At 39.1% G+C, this 17,041-nt stretch overlaps 1 protein-coding gene across 10 annotated transcripts in view; it reads right to left on the reverse strand.

Moving 5' to 3' along the window:
* map7d1a (MAP7 domain containing 1a) overlaps positions 1 to 17,041 on the reverse strand; it is a 53,543-nt gene that overhangs the window by 5,980 nt on the left and 30,522 nt on the right. For 6 of the 10 annotated variants that reach the window (XM_034873908.1, XM_034873907.1, XM_034873906.1 and 3 more), the window contains 9 exons: positions 16,064 to 16,302; positions 14,717 to 14,999; positions 13,506 to 13,686; positions 12,418 to 12,522; positions 10,828 to 10,878; positions 10,678 to 10,738; positions 9,397 to 9,478; positions 8,738 to 8,976; positions 5,088 to 6,018 (listed from right to left, as the gene is read on the reverse strand). In XM_034873908.1, the coding sequence (XP_034729799.1) occupies positions 6,008 to 6,018; positions 8,738 to 8,976; positions 9,397 to 9,478; positions 10,678 to 10,738; positions 10,828 to 10,878; positions 12,418 to 12,522; positions 13,506 to 13,686; positions 14,717 to 14,999; positions 16,064 to 16,302 (1,252 nt within the window). In that variant the 3' untranslated portion in view covers positions 5,088 to 6,007. Of the gene's footprint in view, positions 1 to 5,087; positions 6,019 to 8,737; positions 8,977 to 9,396; positions 9,479 to 10,677; positions 10,739 to 10,827; positions 10,879 to 12,417; positions 12,523 to 13,505; positions 13,687 to 14,716; positions 15,000 to 16,063; positions 16,303 to 17,041 lie in introns of those variants that run through there. The other 4 variants (XR_004656961.1, XM_034873904.1, XM_034873902.1 and 1 more) reach the window with 4 other exon arrangements.

The following is a 17,041-nucleotide window of genomic DNA, read 5'->3' on the forward strand; positions in this document are numbered from 1 at the left end:
TTTTATGATGTGTTATGATGTACTATGACATTTTTATAAGTTTTTATGACATCCTATACTATGGTTATTTTGTGATTTTTTTTTTTACCATGGCATATTATACTATGTTACTTTTAGAATTTTTTTCGACATACTATACTATGGTTATTTTGTGAATTTTATGGCATATTATACTAGGTTACTTTTACAAATTTTTTCGACATACTATGACGTGTTATGATTTTTTTCATGACATACTATCTATGTCGTTTCATTATTTTTTTTATTACATACTATACTATGTTACTTTTACACTTTTTGGGATATACTACACCATGACGTTTTATATTTGTTTTGACCTACTATACTATAAAGTTGTTACATTTTTTCAGAACATACTATACTATGACGTTTTATGATTTTTATCATGACATACTATCTGTGACGTTTTCATGAGTTTTTTATGACATAGATTTTTCATGACATATTATACTATGATATTGTTTGTGATTCATTTTAACTTACTATGTCGTTTTATGATTATTATTTTTTACCTACTATACTATGACGTTTTCACCAATTTACACAAGCTATTATACTGATGTTTTCATTATTTTTTTATGACGTACTATTCCATTTTTATAAGTTTTTATGACATTACTATACTATGGTTATTTTGTGATTTTTATATGGCATATTATACTTTTCACTTTACAAATTTTTCAACATACTATACTATGACGTTTTACGAATTTTTTCATGACATACTATCTATGATGTTTTCATGATTTTTTTTTTTATGACATACTGTACTATGTTACTTTTACAAATTTTTTGGATATACTACACTATGACGTTTTATATTTGTTTTGACCTACTATACTATAAAGTTGTTAAATTTTTCCACGACATACTATACTATGACGTTTTTTAGGATTTTTGTATGACATACTATACTATGACGTTTTACCATTTTCTTTCAACATACTATACTATGATGTTTTATGATTTTTTTTTTTATGACATACTGTACTATGTTACTTTTACACATTTTTTTTGACCTACTACACTGACATTTTATATTTGTTTTGACCTACTATACTATAAAGTTGTTAAATTTTTTCACGACATACTATACTATGACGTTTTTTATGATTTTTGCATGACATACTATACTATGACATTTTTTGGGATTCATTTAAAACTTACTATGTCGTTATGTGTTTTTTTTTTTTACCTACTATACTATGACATTTTCACCAATTTTGTCATGGTATTATACTGACGTTTTTATGATTTTTATGATGTACTATGACATTTTTTAAAGTTTTTATGAAATACTACCCTATGATTATATTGTGATGTGTATGGCATTTTTTCGACATACTATACTAAGACGTTTTATAATTTCTTTATGACATACTATCTATGACGTTTTCATGAGTTTTTTTTATGACATACTATAAATACTATGTCATTTTTCACAATTTTTTTTTACATACTATACTATGACATTTTATATTTGTTTTTACCTATTATACTATAAAGTTGTTATATTTTTCATGAGATACTATACTATGAGGTTTTTTGATTTTTTTTAATGACAAACTATACTATGACGTTTATACGTTTTTTTTGGCATATTATACTATGACTTTTTTTGATGATTTTTTTCAACCTACTATACTATGATATAAAAAAGTAAGATTTTTTTTAGATGAGAAGTTATAGTTTGACATTTTTTGCGATTAATTTCAACTTAATATGTCGTTTTATGATTTCTTTTTACCCCCGATACTATGATGTTTTCACCAATTTATTCAAACTATTATACTGTGACATTTTTATGATTTTTTTATGACTATGTTACTTTTAGAAATGACTTGGACATACTATACTGTGACGTTTTATGATATTTCTTTTGACTTATGACTTGACATGTACTAGGAGGTTGTTGTCATACAATACGATTTTTTTCGACATGCTATACTGACATTTTTTATGACCTGTTTTTATCAGGTTTTTAAAAAGAAATTCATGACATACTATACTATGAAATACTACAGTATATATACAGTCCTTTGATGCTATGTTTTATTCCATACTATATACTATGACATTTCGTATGATTTTTTTTACATACTATACTATAAGGTTTTTATGATTTTTTTTTAATGGCATACCTTCTTTAATATACATTTATTATATCTTATACCATTATATTTAATTATCTGTTCAAAAGCTTATATTTAATACAGCTCTCGGCTACCCCCAAACACGTATGTATTGTGGTGCATATCCAACATTCAGGCCTACCTTTTATAGCTGTTAACAAACAGATCTCAGTACCAATCAACCGCCAAGCAAATACACTCATAAAGTAAATGCCTACTTGTCCAATAAATGTGTTCCCACTTCCTTTGAGCATGCTTTTATTCACATGTAGTCAAAGCAAACATTTCATGCCTTTAGCGCACAATAATGTAAATGCAAAGTGCACCACTAAGGTCAGACTCGTTAAATACTTGAGGTTTGGACAAACATCATACACTCAGGAAGGTCCTGATCAAAGAGTGTCCATATTCAACTGCTAGTGACAATGAGCCAACAGCTGCCTGATTAGACTCAGCATCTCCCTGTCCTCAGCGACTACCCTGATAGGATATGAGACCTTCGGTTCTCTGTTGGAACCTCTAAGGCCAGCTCTCTGGTATCAAGGCTTTGTCTGAAGGGGGTCGCTCATAAATCTTGCCATCTCCTGTCAAAATATTTGACAGGTTGCCCTGCTCTGACAGCTCCAGTGACGAAACTTGCTTTGGGTGCCCGCCTTTCATTAATGCTTTGCCATCTGTTTGAGAGCAGCTGTGTTAACGGAGCCTGTTGCTGAGCAGATAAAGACAGGTCAATGTGATGGGAGGGGGAGGTGGAGGGGGTGAGCATAAACACTGAACAGAGGTTGGTCTATGGGCTTTGATGGTTGTGGTGTATGCATAACTGTAGCAGTGGTGGTCTTATCTGGAGTGGGACTCTGGGGTGTGACCCAGTGCTGCCCCCCATATCTTAAAACGGAGGCAGAGCAGGCGCTCTTGTCATTCTAAAACATTTGCAAGATTCCTCACAGTCCTCAAGTGCAGAGATTTACATCTGAAACAACCTTAAGCTTGTGTCCATAAGTAGGCTGGCTGCATACTTATTACATTACATTCATAACAACACACATGTTTGACAATGGTTTTTATGTGACCCTTAACAAGAAGTTATTCAATATTTAGGAGGAGAGTAAGAATAGAGCAATGATTGATAGTGATACCTCCAATGCACCCATCATCACACTTTCAGGCTGAAGAAACAATAGACCAATATATCAATTAAAGTGTCATTAACACAGATATTGAGGGGAGGGCACTGCCATGGCAGCTACCCAGACTACTCCTGGACTACACTACTCAACCCCACTAACCTTAACTGACAGAAAGCACCATTATTCATTGACCAGAAGTGGCTTTTGGATTACCCTTACCATCCACAAATTGTAAACCATTTTTTTCTTTTTCTTTCTCTTTCAATCCTCATTCTGTGTGAATTTCTTCAGTGACTTGGCACTACTCAGCCTGTAACTGTGCACTGCCTCGCTGACACCTCCCTAAAAATAGTGCCCACTAATCCCCATGTCCCCTCTGAGAAGTACTAAACATTACCAGGGCTTCACTAGCAGATCAACTACGTCTGAAACTAGAGATTATGCATTTTTAATAAACCTTTGCCGTTTTATTATGTAGGCATTTAGAATTGCATGGGAACAACTTCCTTGTTGGCACATTGTTGTATCTAACTTAAGAGCAGGCATGAATTCAGAGAAATGTAATAAGTTGTCTATCACTTCCACGCTGCTGTGCTGCACCCTCTGCTGGGGTTAATGAATACAGCTTTTAACAGCATTAGGACAACTGTAATAGCAAAGTACTGAACCAGTGAGAACATGTTGAAACTTGCACTTGTGTGTCAGCAGGGGTTTACATCTTTTTCAAGGAAGCTTGGGAAGCCAACTGGCTGTTACAGATTCAAACTGTGAGCTACTTGAGGTGATGTCTAAATATTTTGGTCATAAAAGTGCCCCATTATTTCCCGTTAAACGGGGGGAAAGCAGCGATGCAGTCATAAGTGGATAATCTAAAAATGTTGGTGCTTCAGTAAAAGCTTTAGCATTTGACTGATTGAGGGATCATTTGTAGGCATTATAGCATTGTATGAATAACACTGTTTCCAATGAAAACTGCTTTTTCATTATATTAAAAACAGTTTGAACTTACTTTAATACTTTTATGCATGTTGACTCTCCTCAATGATGAATCTGATGATGAAGCCTTTTCCTTGGTTGTCCTTGGGTTTTTGGCTTTATTTTGGTGAAAACATTTCCCTCTAAAATGTACTTCGTTCAAATAGAGTTTGCATGCATTGCTTAGAGTTCCACTGCATGGTGATAAAATCTTACGTAGCCCAGTTAAGAGGCCGTCTGTGCGTCACAGGTTCAAGTTGACAAACTGTGGTCCCTTCGTTCAAGTGGGCTCCACTACATTACACTTCACAAGCGGCTATGCGTCATTTAAATCACATAATTTCTACATGATGATCAGAGTGGTATGACATAAATCATATTTGTAATGCAAATCAGCTGCCCAGAAGGCTTGAAAACGTGTGCCAGGTATGCTGCTGTGCACCAGTATATAGTGAAACCTGGCAGCAGATAGTGGCATGTACCCCCTGCAGAGATTTTGTAAAAGGAGACCCAAACTGAAATGGACAGCTGAGCCAACTCAGATGCCTTGTACATCAACTGTTTCGGTACCATCTTAAAAGAGATATCCAGTGGGAGCAAAAGTGCCTCAGGAGTAAACAAGTTGCACTATTGTACAAAACACTTCAACACTGTAAAATTAATGACAAATGATGAGCAATTCCCATGCCTGTTTTAAATGAATGAACCTGATGTTTAACATTAAGATTCAACACTGAATTCAGAACATCTGTATCATTCTCTCTTCCCACGACAAAATCCCTCAATTCATCAAATGCACTTTTATTCAAGACAAATAGATGAAAAGACGGCAGACTGGACAGCTTGTCTTTAATAAGACTTAAGATGCTCCCACTGACCTTGTTACGCACATCAAAATAATTATAGCAGATACACACACCAGCATTTCAGATACATACGTGTCCATGGAATCTCAATGCAAATGAGGGAAAACTTTGTCACGCTTGCTCATGAGAAAAATGACAACAGCTTTAACTGTTTAATAGTGGTGTAAATCCCAGCAAATTGGGATTTGACCATAAATGATTTCAGTTTTTTTTTTATCGTGGAGGCTGCACACACATTTTTACATCCAGTTCTGCGTACAATCAATCATAGCGGATTGAACGGACAGTATTACACACAGTAACACACTGTTGCATTCAAATCTTTTTCCAGATTTCTCAATTTAACTTTACAAAAACTGTAACAGGTAGCTTTATACAGACCAGGATGTATAATACCTGGGTTTCACTTAGAGGGTCCATAAAACGACTTCCTTTTATACAACGCTAATCCATTCCCATCCCTCTTTTGTCCATCACACAAAGTTAATTTACATTATTCACAATAATGTACCCAATCTTATATTTCTCTTTCAGTTAAATAACTAAAGAAACAAAACAACAACACTTCAGCTTATCGTAATAATTACTCAGCTGTACTGTACATGACACTGTAAAAAGGACTAGGTGACAGAAAAGATCTTTAACACGTGTTAACACTGATGCACCTGTGTTGCATGCAGCAACACCTTTCATCCCGTTTTGTCTTTTGGCTTCCGATGATTGGTTGTCATCTTCTGCGGTCTTCAGAAAGAAGTAGGCGTGTAGGTAGTTTGCCTCTAGGAGCTTAGAAATAAGGTTGGCACAGGTCACAAGGCTACCCACTCGAGCGCTGGCAGGGCGGAGAGTCAGTGGCCTAAGGCGACGAGCACTTCAACACTTGAGCATGTCACAGGACCTCTGAGGGAAGGGCAGAGAGCAAAGGGTCAGAAGATAAATTAACACTAACAGACAAAACAGAGACTCTCTCTTTGATATGAGTATTGACAGTGTCTAAACCTCTGACCTGGTGACAATACTAACTGCAAAAGGATGTTGAGCATGTTGCAGAAGGCATGAACCCAATAACATTTACTGTCTTGTTTATATGGGGTTTATGGAAAGGCTTCAAGTGAAAGTCATTTCATAGTAGATTGCAGCCATTATGCAACATTGAATTATTTGACTGACAACACCACATGTAAGGCCAAGAAGGGCTGTACTATTCAACAAGTATGAACATTCAAATTAACTCCGGAAGCATGCCTCAAAATAAATTAATGACCTATGAAATGACATTCAATCAGTTTCACATATCAATAAACCCTCATCATAAATGTCCTGCCAAGTCAAAGGCATCTCAAGTGCTCAATGGTGTTTTTTGCCTCCAATTTCGCCTTTCAGGCAGCTAACCCTAAACATAACCATTGTCGCGCTGCCTGGAAGGAGATGTTTGGGGGAGAAAAAAAACACAATCACCGTCTCAAGTATCCAGATTTACAACAAAAAATGAGAAGAGAAAATGTCTGAGTTAAAAGGCATGATATGTAGTCAGATGGTGGAGGTATTCATGGGATTTCAGGAAAGACGTCAGAGAGCTTGCAAAGGGAATCATCCTCTGTTTGCTTTATGTAGTATTTCTGACTGCTGGCTTATCTTCAGGCTAACAGGTGAACGTTAGGATCTAGCAGGAAGGGAAGAGTAGGGTGCTGCTGACACTGCCACTGGGAGGGGGTTGAGTTGAGAAGTGATATGCTGCTAAATTGCTTCGGTGTCCTGTTTCTAACCCCTAGAAGTGAGGCACTTGTGGATTGGGTCTCCTCATCGCCTCAGCTTCTAGGAATTCCTCACTGGGTTCAGGCCCAAGTTAGTGGGGGCTGCTGAGTAAAAGCTGTCATCGGTATAAAGATACCCCGTTTCTCTTCACCCTTCCCTACACGATTTCTTTCAAATCTCATCTCAACCTCTTTGTGAGTGTAAATGGAGTCTACGTTCCACACCATCCTCTCCTTGAGAGGTACTCACTCTCACTAGGGAGATAATCTGCGCATAAGACAAAGTTCAGGTTTGTGGTCGCTTCGTGCCAAGGACAACAACACTAACTATGGTGCCTAGCACCGCAGTCTTTTTTGGGGTAATGTGAACCTTGCCAAGTGTAAAATCGGCTCAGCAAATAGGCACACAAGGTTGTTGCTATTGAACCACGGTTCTGCCTGCTGCTTCTTTTTTATTAGGGATAGATGAGAAAACAAATCGAACGAGTACATTGGCGCTCTTGGCTTAACCTAATCCATCAAGGATCCTATTAATTTTTAGGATTTGGTCTATAATTGGGCCTTTTTGGGAATCTTTGATTTTAATTGTTTTTTTTCGGATTCCCCCCCACTGTAGATCACTAATGCTTATTCATTTTTTCTTAATTATTGGCCAATAGCAAAAATTAGGCTCTTTCTAAGCTATAGCAACCTTGAAAAAGTAATGCCTTTTTTCTAGGGCTGTAACGATAAGGAAAATAAAACCGAAAACGCGACACTCGGCTCCACAAACCTGTGTCGCGGAGTGAGAAGGCAGAATCGCAACACACCCCTTCCATCTCCTAGAGTTATCCTTCCCGTCCAAATCCAGTGCTACCATATCTTTAAATTGATATTAGTATTAGTCCTTTGGGTGCTTTATGAACCACTGAAACGATTTTGGAAACATTATTTTGAGGTACAAAAGAATCTTTGGTGTTACATTGATCGATATTGAAATCAATCTCAACAACTAAGGGATGTAATCAACGACAAAAAAAATATGAATAAAGGTTTGTATTGAATCGTGGGTCAAAAATTGTGATACGAACCAAACCCTGTGTTGTTGTTACAGCCCTACTTTATTCCCTTTATGTTCCTCTAGTTCATGTACAACGCTGCTGCTAGACTTTTTAAAACAATAACAAGAGACAAATGGCATATTACATTTATCATTGCCTCTCTGCACTTCAGAGTTTTAGAATCAAATTTGAGATTATAGCTGGTTTCCCCCCTAAGTACTTTGTCGTTTTGGAAAATTAGCCTTTTTGCTGAAAGTAAGGTCAGAAGATTGATACCATTCTCAAAAATAAAGCTACAGCTAGCACGCACTTAACTTAGCATCCAGAATGGAAACAGCTTGCCCAGAGGTAAAAAGCACCTATAAATTCTACTAATTAACTATTTCTCTTGGAATGCAGTGACATCCATCCATCCATCTTCAGCCGCTTATCTGGTATCGGGTCGCGATAAGCAGTGACCTCCTGAACAAATAGTTTCAGTAGCACATAACTCCCTGTAAAGCCACAACTTTTTCCCACTACTGTTTGTATATATTAAACAAACAAGATAAAAGATATCAAACAGCTTGATAAGTGGTGGTTGTCTAGCTGTTTTCCCCTGCTTCCAGTCTTTATGCTAAGCTAGGCTAATAACCTGCTAAGCATAGCTTCATGTCACAGACATGAGTGTTGACTCAGACATTAATACAAGTGGTGACCACCACAGTTGTGTTTATATTGGCATTGTTAATTTTATGTTACTTGAGGTCTAATGTCTTTGACATCATGTTTGATTTGTATTTGTGGCCTCTTGCGTGTGTTGTAAAGCAGTTTGTAATTCAGTACCTGCAACATGCTGAGGCTTGATGGGGCCTGCCTTTTTCATGAATGACTCTTCACTGTCAAACGCGAGGATCGGCTCGGTAGCCATGCTGGTCTCAGACTTGTCCCGTGCTCCATTGGTGGTGTTGCCGTGATTTGCGAGATGGATGAAATCTCCAAAGTGGGCATTGTCTCCTTTGGTGGATAGACCGTTTTCATGTCTCGTGGGCTGGACCCCATTAACCATTTGGGCTGAGGGGCTGCTGGAGAGGGGAAACACGTAGCAGAATATGGTTGTAGTTATGATGGGTCAGAGTGACTCTTACAACAAATGAGTCATTCCACCGCCATCCAATTACAGGAGTCTTTTAAAATCTACCCCAAGAAGAGCAGTCATATACAAAGAGTAAACATTTCAAGAAACCAAATCTCTCCCAGTAATTGTTAATATCTTCAGGCCTGAACTGTGTGGCTCCTTGTGTTTTCTGTTGAAGTTTACTACAGGGAAAACATCCTGTAGGCTTGATTACTGGTTTTTCTGGAACAAAAGTGTTATACTGAGCACGGTGGTCTTGCATCAACATGAGCACAAACAACCTTTTTTTGAAATCCCCCCCCCCCCCCCCCCCCCCCCCCCCCCCCCCACACACACACACACAAAAAAAAAGGAGCAACAGTTGTACCTTTCTTTGACGTAGGTCTGTCCATTTTCTGTCTTGTTGTTGGGCAGGTTAACCTCTGGCTTTGGCTGATATTCAGCAGATGCTAGAGGAAACAAAGTAAAACAGACATTTATGAAGTGTAATGTATGTTGGTGTGCAATATAAACCACGCACAACAACATGATCACACACATTCAGCATGATGAACACCATTAATGATCGTTACACTGTGTAAGGCGTTAATAGGCAGGAAAAGGGATGCCAAAATGGATGCCAAAGGGATGCACCCCCCAACTCTGCTGAGAACATGGCTACGGTCGAGACAGATTTCCACACCCCTGACTAGAATGGCGGCACGCCTGCCAGGCCTCCAACCACATCAGTGGCTGGCTAATGTCTTCCTGCATAGGGGAACTTTTCCATAAAGAGCATATCTCCCAAACCACATTGATTTCCCTTCATCTTACTCATCTACTCTGTGTGATGTGGAAGCTCAGACAAGGAGGGTGTGCAAGTTATATGCCTTTTTGCCTTATTGTGTTACAATTTTTTTCCTGCATAATTAGAAGTTGTAGGAAGAGTGGATAAGGTCAGGCTTATGTAAGATCATGTGTCTTTATATTATTACTTGTGTCAAAAATAATTGTCTGATAATTGTTGCAGGCTGTTGACCAGAGCCCACTCCTCCCTTCTAACTCCCTCAGTCCCACTGCTTGGACAACAAACAAGCACACATGGGTCCTATTGTACATAGAGGAAGACCTCAAACTGCAGCTGTGCAGGATATGATTTAGAGATATAATCTAATAACCCGTTTCTACAAATTGCTCCGATGTGAGGCTTAATTACATGCTGTAAAAGTATTAGAAGAGTGCAATAATTATCTGTGCCTTTGTTTATTCTAATATATGGAAAAAATGAAAGATGCAGGGGAGAGAATGGTGTAATTATTTGTCATCAAATAGCCTAAAGGTGGGATATGTTAACTGAACTGACTTCATCTAGAACAGCATGAGTCAGACACTGTTTCAATCTTACCACGTAGTTGATGTGGATTTGCTAATTGAAGTATTGAAGACAAAGAAATCCACTGCTAAGTGGATTCTGGCCACAAAGCATCCACTTTGTTTTAAATCCATTTACAGATAACACATTAATGGGAGATCAGTCAAGACAATTACCCTAAACAATCCCTGCAGATGAAAGGCTTTTAGTAACAATTGGTAATGTGGTAATGACTTTCCTCCGTGCTTGAGGATGTTTTATAAAAGGCAGAAAGGTTCAGACTAATGTTCTGCTTACCTTTGCTGCTCTCTGCCTCTTTGTCATTGACGTTTGTGAGAGGGGAGGATTTTGTCTCTTTCTGTAAACATGGGAAATCATTTCAGTCATTTATATTGGAAAGGTAAGTCTTGGCTTGTTGCCTTGGTTAAAAGTGAACAGCAAATGTACCTTGTCGCCTCCATCTGTCTTGCGTGTCCTCTTCATGATCTCGTCCAGACGCTGAGGAAAATGAAGGAAGGAATAAGACCAAGGAAAATGCCACATAGAACAAATAACAGATATCATAACCCTTTTTTGTGGTTGATTTGTAGATTTTCTATGCATTTTGTGCTGGAGGACACCGAGGGATCAGGGCAGATGTGCTTATAATAAATCAAATAAACATTTGGTTAGGTTTAGTTGGCTAGAATGAGCCCACACACCTTGTTGTCAGACTGTTTTTGTTAAAGAAAGAGGTTTCACTGGAAGATTCATTCTCTTAAACATTAATAAGGATTTCCCTGTCTCTTGTATTTAGGCCATTATGCTCCATTTGGCCATAAGGGAATGCACCAAGTCAAACTGAGGCTCATATGTTGCCAAGTGGAGGCTGTGTCAATAGTGATGAGGCAAAACTTGTGTATTCAGCTTGAACAACAGCGTAAGAAGGTCGGACAGCAAACAGCAGAACAGAGGATAAGTCTGTACTGTGCTAAAATAAAAACCACTGTGTGGCTAATTTATATGCACAGAAGGTTGATGCAAGATGCAACCTTGATCTGAGGGCACAGCCAGCCTGAGACAGCAAGACAATGACTGCAGCTGCTACTCCTAAAAGTGAAGCATTTTTAGGATCCAAGATTCTTTATTGGACAGCTCACACACACTCATGGTTTGGCATTTGCTTTGGCTGTAAAACTACAGATTCTTCTTTCTCTAATATGTTGCTGTGTTGCCCCTCAGGATACTTTAAACCACCTTTGCTTGCTGATCACAAACTTCTTTTTATTGAGGCGATGACAAGAGCAGTCAGTTTTGGTAGAAGTCAGTCAGTAACAGTTTGTTCTACAGTGTGACTAAGCAGTGAGTCTTTGGGGCAGAAGACATGCTGTTCTTGTGGGCTTATTCCAGGATGGAGCCAGGCTTGGGCTGGCTGAGCCAGACTTGGCATGCCTCGATAAGAGCCTTTCTCACATGGAGAGAGAGAGAGAGAGAAAGGCTTAGCCCGCATACAGAGGTGTCAGCTTACTGGATATGTGGGTGGCTTTTGACTATATGGTCACAGAACAAACACATATCAGAGCACATGTGCAAAGATCTGTACAAGTCTACACACACAGATGACTGGCACAGCAAGGTCTCCATTAATAGTGTTTATATATAGCTTCATGCTTGACACACAGTCTAAGCCCTGTTAAATCATGGCATGCAGACAACCAAACCAGCATAAGCCAAAAACATCATTCATCTTAGTTTCAGGGACTCAACTTTCAAGCCTGCTTTTGTCATGTCAAAAAACAGTCAACAGGGTGAACGTACCCCTGAAAATAATACCTCCACTGAAGGAGGAGAGCTTGTTGTAAATTATCTACAGAATTAATGGTGCGTTACTCTGAGATGTATGCAGTTGAGAGAAGAGCTGGGACTTTTAAATTCACTCTCTCTTAATATAATTTTGTCCACAAATGTAGGTAAGGATTTTTGGAAAATGTCTATGTTTATTATTTATAAAATGTGCGGAAAAGAACCAATGATGGGAGAACAGATGTGTTGCCCTACCCTTTTCCTCTCCAGCCTCTCCTGCTCCTCCTTCCGGAAGTGTTTCTCCCTCTCCAGACGCTGCTTCTCCGCCTCCTCCCGGGCTTTAGCCTCAGCCTCTTCTTTCTGAAACACACACAGGCGAAAATTCCAACCACAGTTTTAATTCCAGTAGAAGGGGGGAAAAAAAGTCTGCCAAAATAGCATGCCTTTTACGTAACAAGGGTGTGGTTGCTCCCTAGAATTATTGTTTACAACCACAAAAGGGATATTTCCCTCTACCTTTGAGCCAAAGAGATCTATTTTCAACATTTACAGCCTTGTGAGGACCATTCAAAGCTACATAGAAGGCTGAACTCTTTGCATAATTATATTGAATCACGTTTAACCACAATGCTACTTCTGTGAAAGACCACAAGGGGGTGGAAAAGCGTAAGCGCTGGATACCACATTGATAGATAAGACAGTGCTGGCACTGATCATGTTACAGGTCTAAGGGATTAACAAATACTGCAGTGAATAGCCATATATGCCATTGGAAATCTGTGTCTACTAATCAAGCATCCTTTTGCTTCTCCCCGGCAACACCCACAAACACAGAAAGAATCAATATGGCTCTTAATGGTTATTTGACAAACTGAAAAGTAAAAAGGGTGCATTCATTGTAGCTACCGGCTCTCCAGTTTGGATAATATTTGCCTTTTGAAAAGACAACAACATCCCTCTGAGAAAATACTGGATTGGGCTTTTGGATTAGCCTGTTATCAAAAAAGGTCAAGTGAGGAGAGCAGCTGAGCTGACACAATAACATTGGGGAAAAAAAGTCACAAACTTTGTTTGCCAAAGATAGGAGAGGGTATACGTTTGAGGTGCAATGGGCAAAGTGCCTGGGAATGATGTGAGGAGTGACCTTTACTCGAAAGGCAATAATCACTGTCACAGTCGTGCTTAATGGTCCTTGTCACGACTACGGGCTATAAGTACTTGCAAGTTCCTTTCAGTCTTATCCGAATAACCACACCTATCCACTGCACCACATTCACACCCAACCTCACTAACAACTACCATTCCAGCTTTCTCGGCATGCTGGCCGTTGGCAGTCAATATACCTGTTTTTGCAGGCGTAGCGTTTCCTCTTGCTCGGCTTTGGCTCTCTCCTCTGCCTCTTTCTCGTCCTGCAGGCGCTGAGCTTCGTCCCTCCGCCGCTGCTCCTCGGCCATGGCGCGGGCCTCCTCCTCCCTAAGGCGCCTCTCCTCTGCCTCCTTCACTATTCGCTCTTCTCTCAGGATCCTAAAGAGTTTGAGCATATAGCTGAGGGTAAATATTTTCCACAAAAGCATGTGTCAAACACTAAGTGCAGCAAACTATTTCAAATGCGTGAACAATTCCATTGACGGAGGATTTCCTCTTTAGTTTACACCATCTCTGTTGATCTGACATTGAAGCACAAGCAACAGGAAACCATTTAAGGAGATGGAAACAATTGGAAGTATGAGTGCCAAGAGGAGATCAAATCAATTCCAAAGCTGGATATAGTGACTTGCTGTGGTTAGAATCAGCCATCAAATTCTCAATGCTTCCACACATCACAGCCAGCGTTGAGTGAAGTCTCATTCAGACATACAGTACATGTGTGCCTGCTAGTGCATGGAGCCTTTCTGTTTAGTTTAACTGATGTCTATGGGTTTATCTGTGTTTTAAGCCCCAAATGTCTCCTTCCAGGTACCACTTAACCCTAACCATAATCATAACCTAATCCTAGTGCCTTCTAGGCAGCACTGCCTGGAAGGAGACGTTGGGGGCTTAAAACACCATTGAGCTGTCTATGGAAGTAAATAAGAGACATTAATACTTGAATTTGAACAGCTACCCATGTATTTGAATGTATTTGTTCAGAATTCCCATCTTTAAAATTAAAATAGAATTGGTTATTATTTAATAATTTCATTTTATAATAACTTACATAGCTTAATATTTGAATATTCTGAAGTTTCAGAACAATAAAAAAAATAGATCCAAGTTGCACAAATTCAGACCCAAAATTATTAATTCACATAGCAATACTCAGACTACCCAGGATTTCTTTTAATCGGATATAGCCAAATATCCTCAGTGAGGTTTGTTTTGCAGGATAAAAACAGTGTAGAATATGCTGCTGTTGCTGTTTTTATTTTATTTTTATTTATTGGTGTAGAATCTACACCAATAAATCGTTTTAAATAAAAAATAAAATCACACTTATGCTTCAGCATTAGTTCATGGATGGTCAACACTGCGCCGACCATTTGTATATCGTTGTGTATATCAAAACGCCTCTGACCTCTCCTTCTCCTCCTGTTCGCGGCGCTCCTGCTCGTCTCTCTCCCTCTGCTCTCGGGCCTGCCGGCGTTTTTCTGCCAGGATGCGAACTGCCTCTCCTTGGTCGTTTGTGCCTGCCATAGGCCTGGCTGACGGAGAGGGTGACGGTGATGACGCAGGAACAGTAGGAGTTGAATGGACTGGCTCAGTAGACGAGGATGCTGCAGTTATTGTAACTGCCGTGTTCGATGCATGAGGTGAGGCAGCCGCTGAGGTTACTACGATGGAAGAAACCACAGGGGAACCTAGTGACAATAACACACAGATCTTTAGCTGTGTAACTTAACAAAAATCTTAATATGATTATTTATGATACCCTACAAGCAATGACTTTTAAAGTTGTGCATATTGATAGTTATTAATAACCCTTCTAGCCGCAGCCTTTTCTCTTCCCGTGCACTGTGAAACATTCCTTCCCTAGCAACTGGAAATTGTAAACAGCCGTAGCTTCAGCTTAAGAACTTGGTAATTACATGATTAAGGTTGATTAGTGCAGCCTATTAATGCTGTGTGTGAGAGAAGACACAGACCATGGAGCTGTGTGTGGTTCACTCAGTACATTCCTTTTGTTTTCATGGCTAATTAAGCCTGATGTTAATCTTTGCCTATTGCTTCTTTAGAGAAATACAGATTTTCCAGAAGTTTGTTTACGTATTCCATTCTTCTAGCCAGTAACAGCAAGAGACTTGACAGACAGTAAAGCACTATTTGGATATGTAAAAAAACTAATCAAAATACGGTATGACTCAGACATGGAGGGAAACTACCCCAATCCAGATGTACTGTATCATCACACACATAGGACAGTTAATCACATTGTTCAGTATACGGTTATATTACTAATAACCTATACTCAAGGTCCATTTACTAACAGCTTTCAACCACTTTTTAGGTTCAATGTCAACTGAGACATCTACTGATGAAGCTTGGGAAATGCGGTTGAAAGCTCCAGAAAAAGACAGTTACTAGCACTTCTATTAAATTGACAGCAAATTTTCTGTCAAACTACTATTCCTAAGGTCAAGCATACATTTTTATAATGCTCTAGGAAAAAAATGATATGAATTAGTATTTTTGTCCCTGTTGCTATGAAAAAAGATGATAATTAATTATGCCACTGTGCAAGCAAATGGCAACAGATTTAACTTCATTTTCAGTTTCACTCCACTAAGTACTGACTGGAAAAGTACTACGCCCTCAGAAGGGACAACTTTTTACTTTTTACACCTGGAACTATCGTACAGGAAATAATCTAGTCAAAACGCAGGTTTAGTTCCTACAGTATAGAGCACATATGTTCTGTACTCACTCTTTCTCTGTTCAGGAGTTGCGGGCCTATGAGGCCCCTTCAGTCTTTCGAGGGGGATGGGGGAGGAGGTGCGGCGGTCTATCCTGGCAGGGGTCCTGGCTCTTTTGGCCCGACCTTTAGGAGTTGATGGGCTTCCAAGTGTAGATGGAGGATTAGGGGAGGCAGCAGGGCTGGGGGAGGCAGTTCTGCCCTTAGGCATGGCTGGGGATGATGGTCGTTGTCTTGATAAAGGACTGGGACTGTGAGAAAGATAGATACAGAGGAAAAATATAAGACTGATGGAAAATCTATTCACAATTATTCTCTTCTAATGAATTTACACAATGTTCGACACATTATTATTTTGGATCTAAGCTGACATGCTTGTTTACAACCCAGACAAATGTTCTAATGAAACCTGACTACAATAAACAGGTCCATAGCAGACAAAACACTCAAACATTGCATCATTGCATCATGCTTTAAGTGTGTTATCGGTTAGCGTCCCAGCTATACTCAGGCAATGCAACACTTGGAAGGGAAACATCCATTATGCTGAAGAAGACTCTGGCACTGATGGGACTGACATCCCTGCCAAGATTGTTGTATTTTTGTTGAGTCAAAACAACTTTCTTTCTCCTTTTCCATCCCGTCTGTCATGGATGTCATTTATTTCAGTGGCCTGGGGACACGAGAGGAAATGACCACTCGTGCCGTGATCTTTTACTTAATGTCTGCTCAAACAGTGCATGAAATATTCAGTCAATACAATGCAGATGTAAACATGTTCTTGATGGCTAACCCCAGCTGTTAACCACAGACAACGGTGGGTCAAGGGGATCTGAGGTTAACCTCATTTACGATACAGTTTTAGTGACCCTGTCTATGTAAATATCAAAAACAGCGCTGTCATTATTAAGTGCCTGAATATTCAAAAGGTTCTTTGAATATCTAAGTAATTATATATGTTTTTAAGTGGAATTGGTAGCTTTGAATATA

The sequence above is a fragment of the Etheostoma cragini genome, chromosome 6, assembly GCF_013103735.1.
Source record: "Etheostoma cragini isolate CJK2018 chromosome 6, CSU_Ecrag_1.0, whole genome shotgun sequence".
Lineage (NCBI taxonomy): Eukaryota > Metazoa > Chordata > Actinopteri > Perciformes > Percidae > Etheostoma > Etheostoma cragini.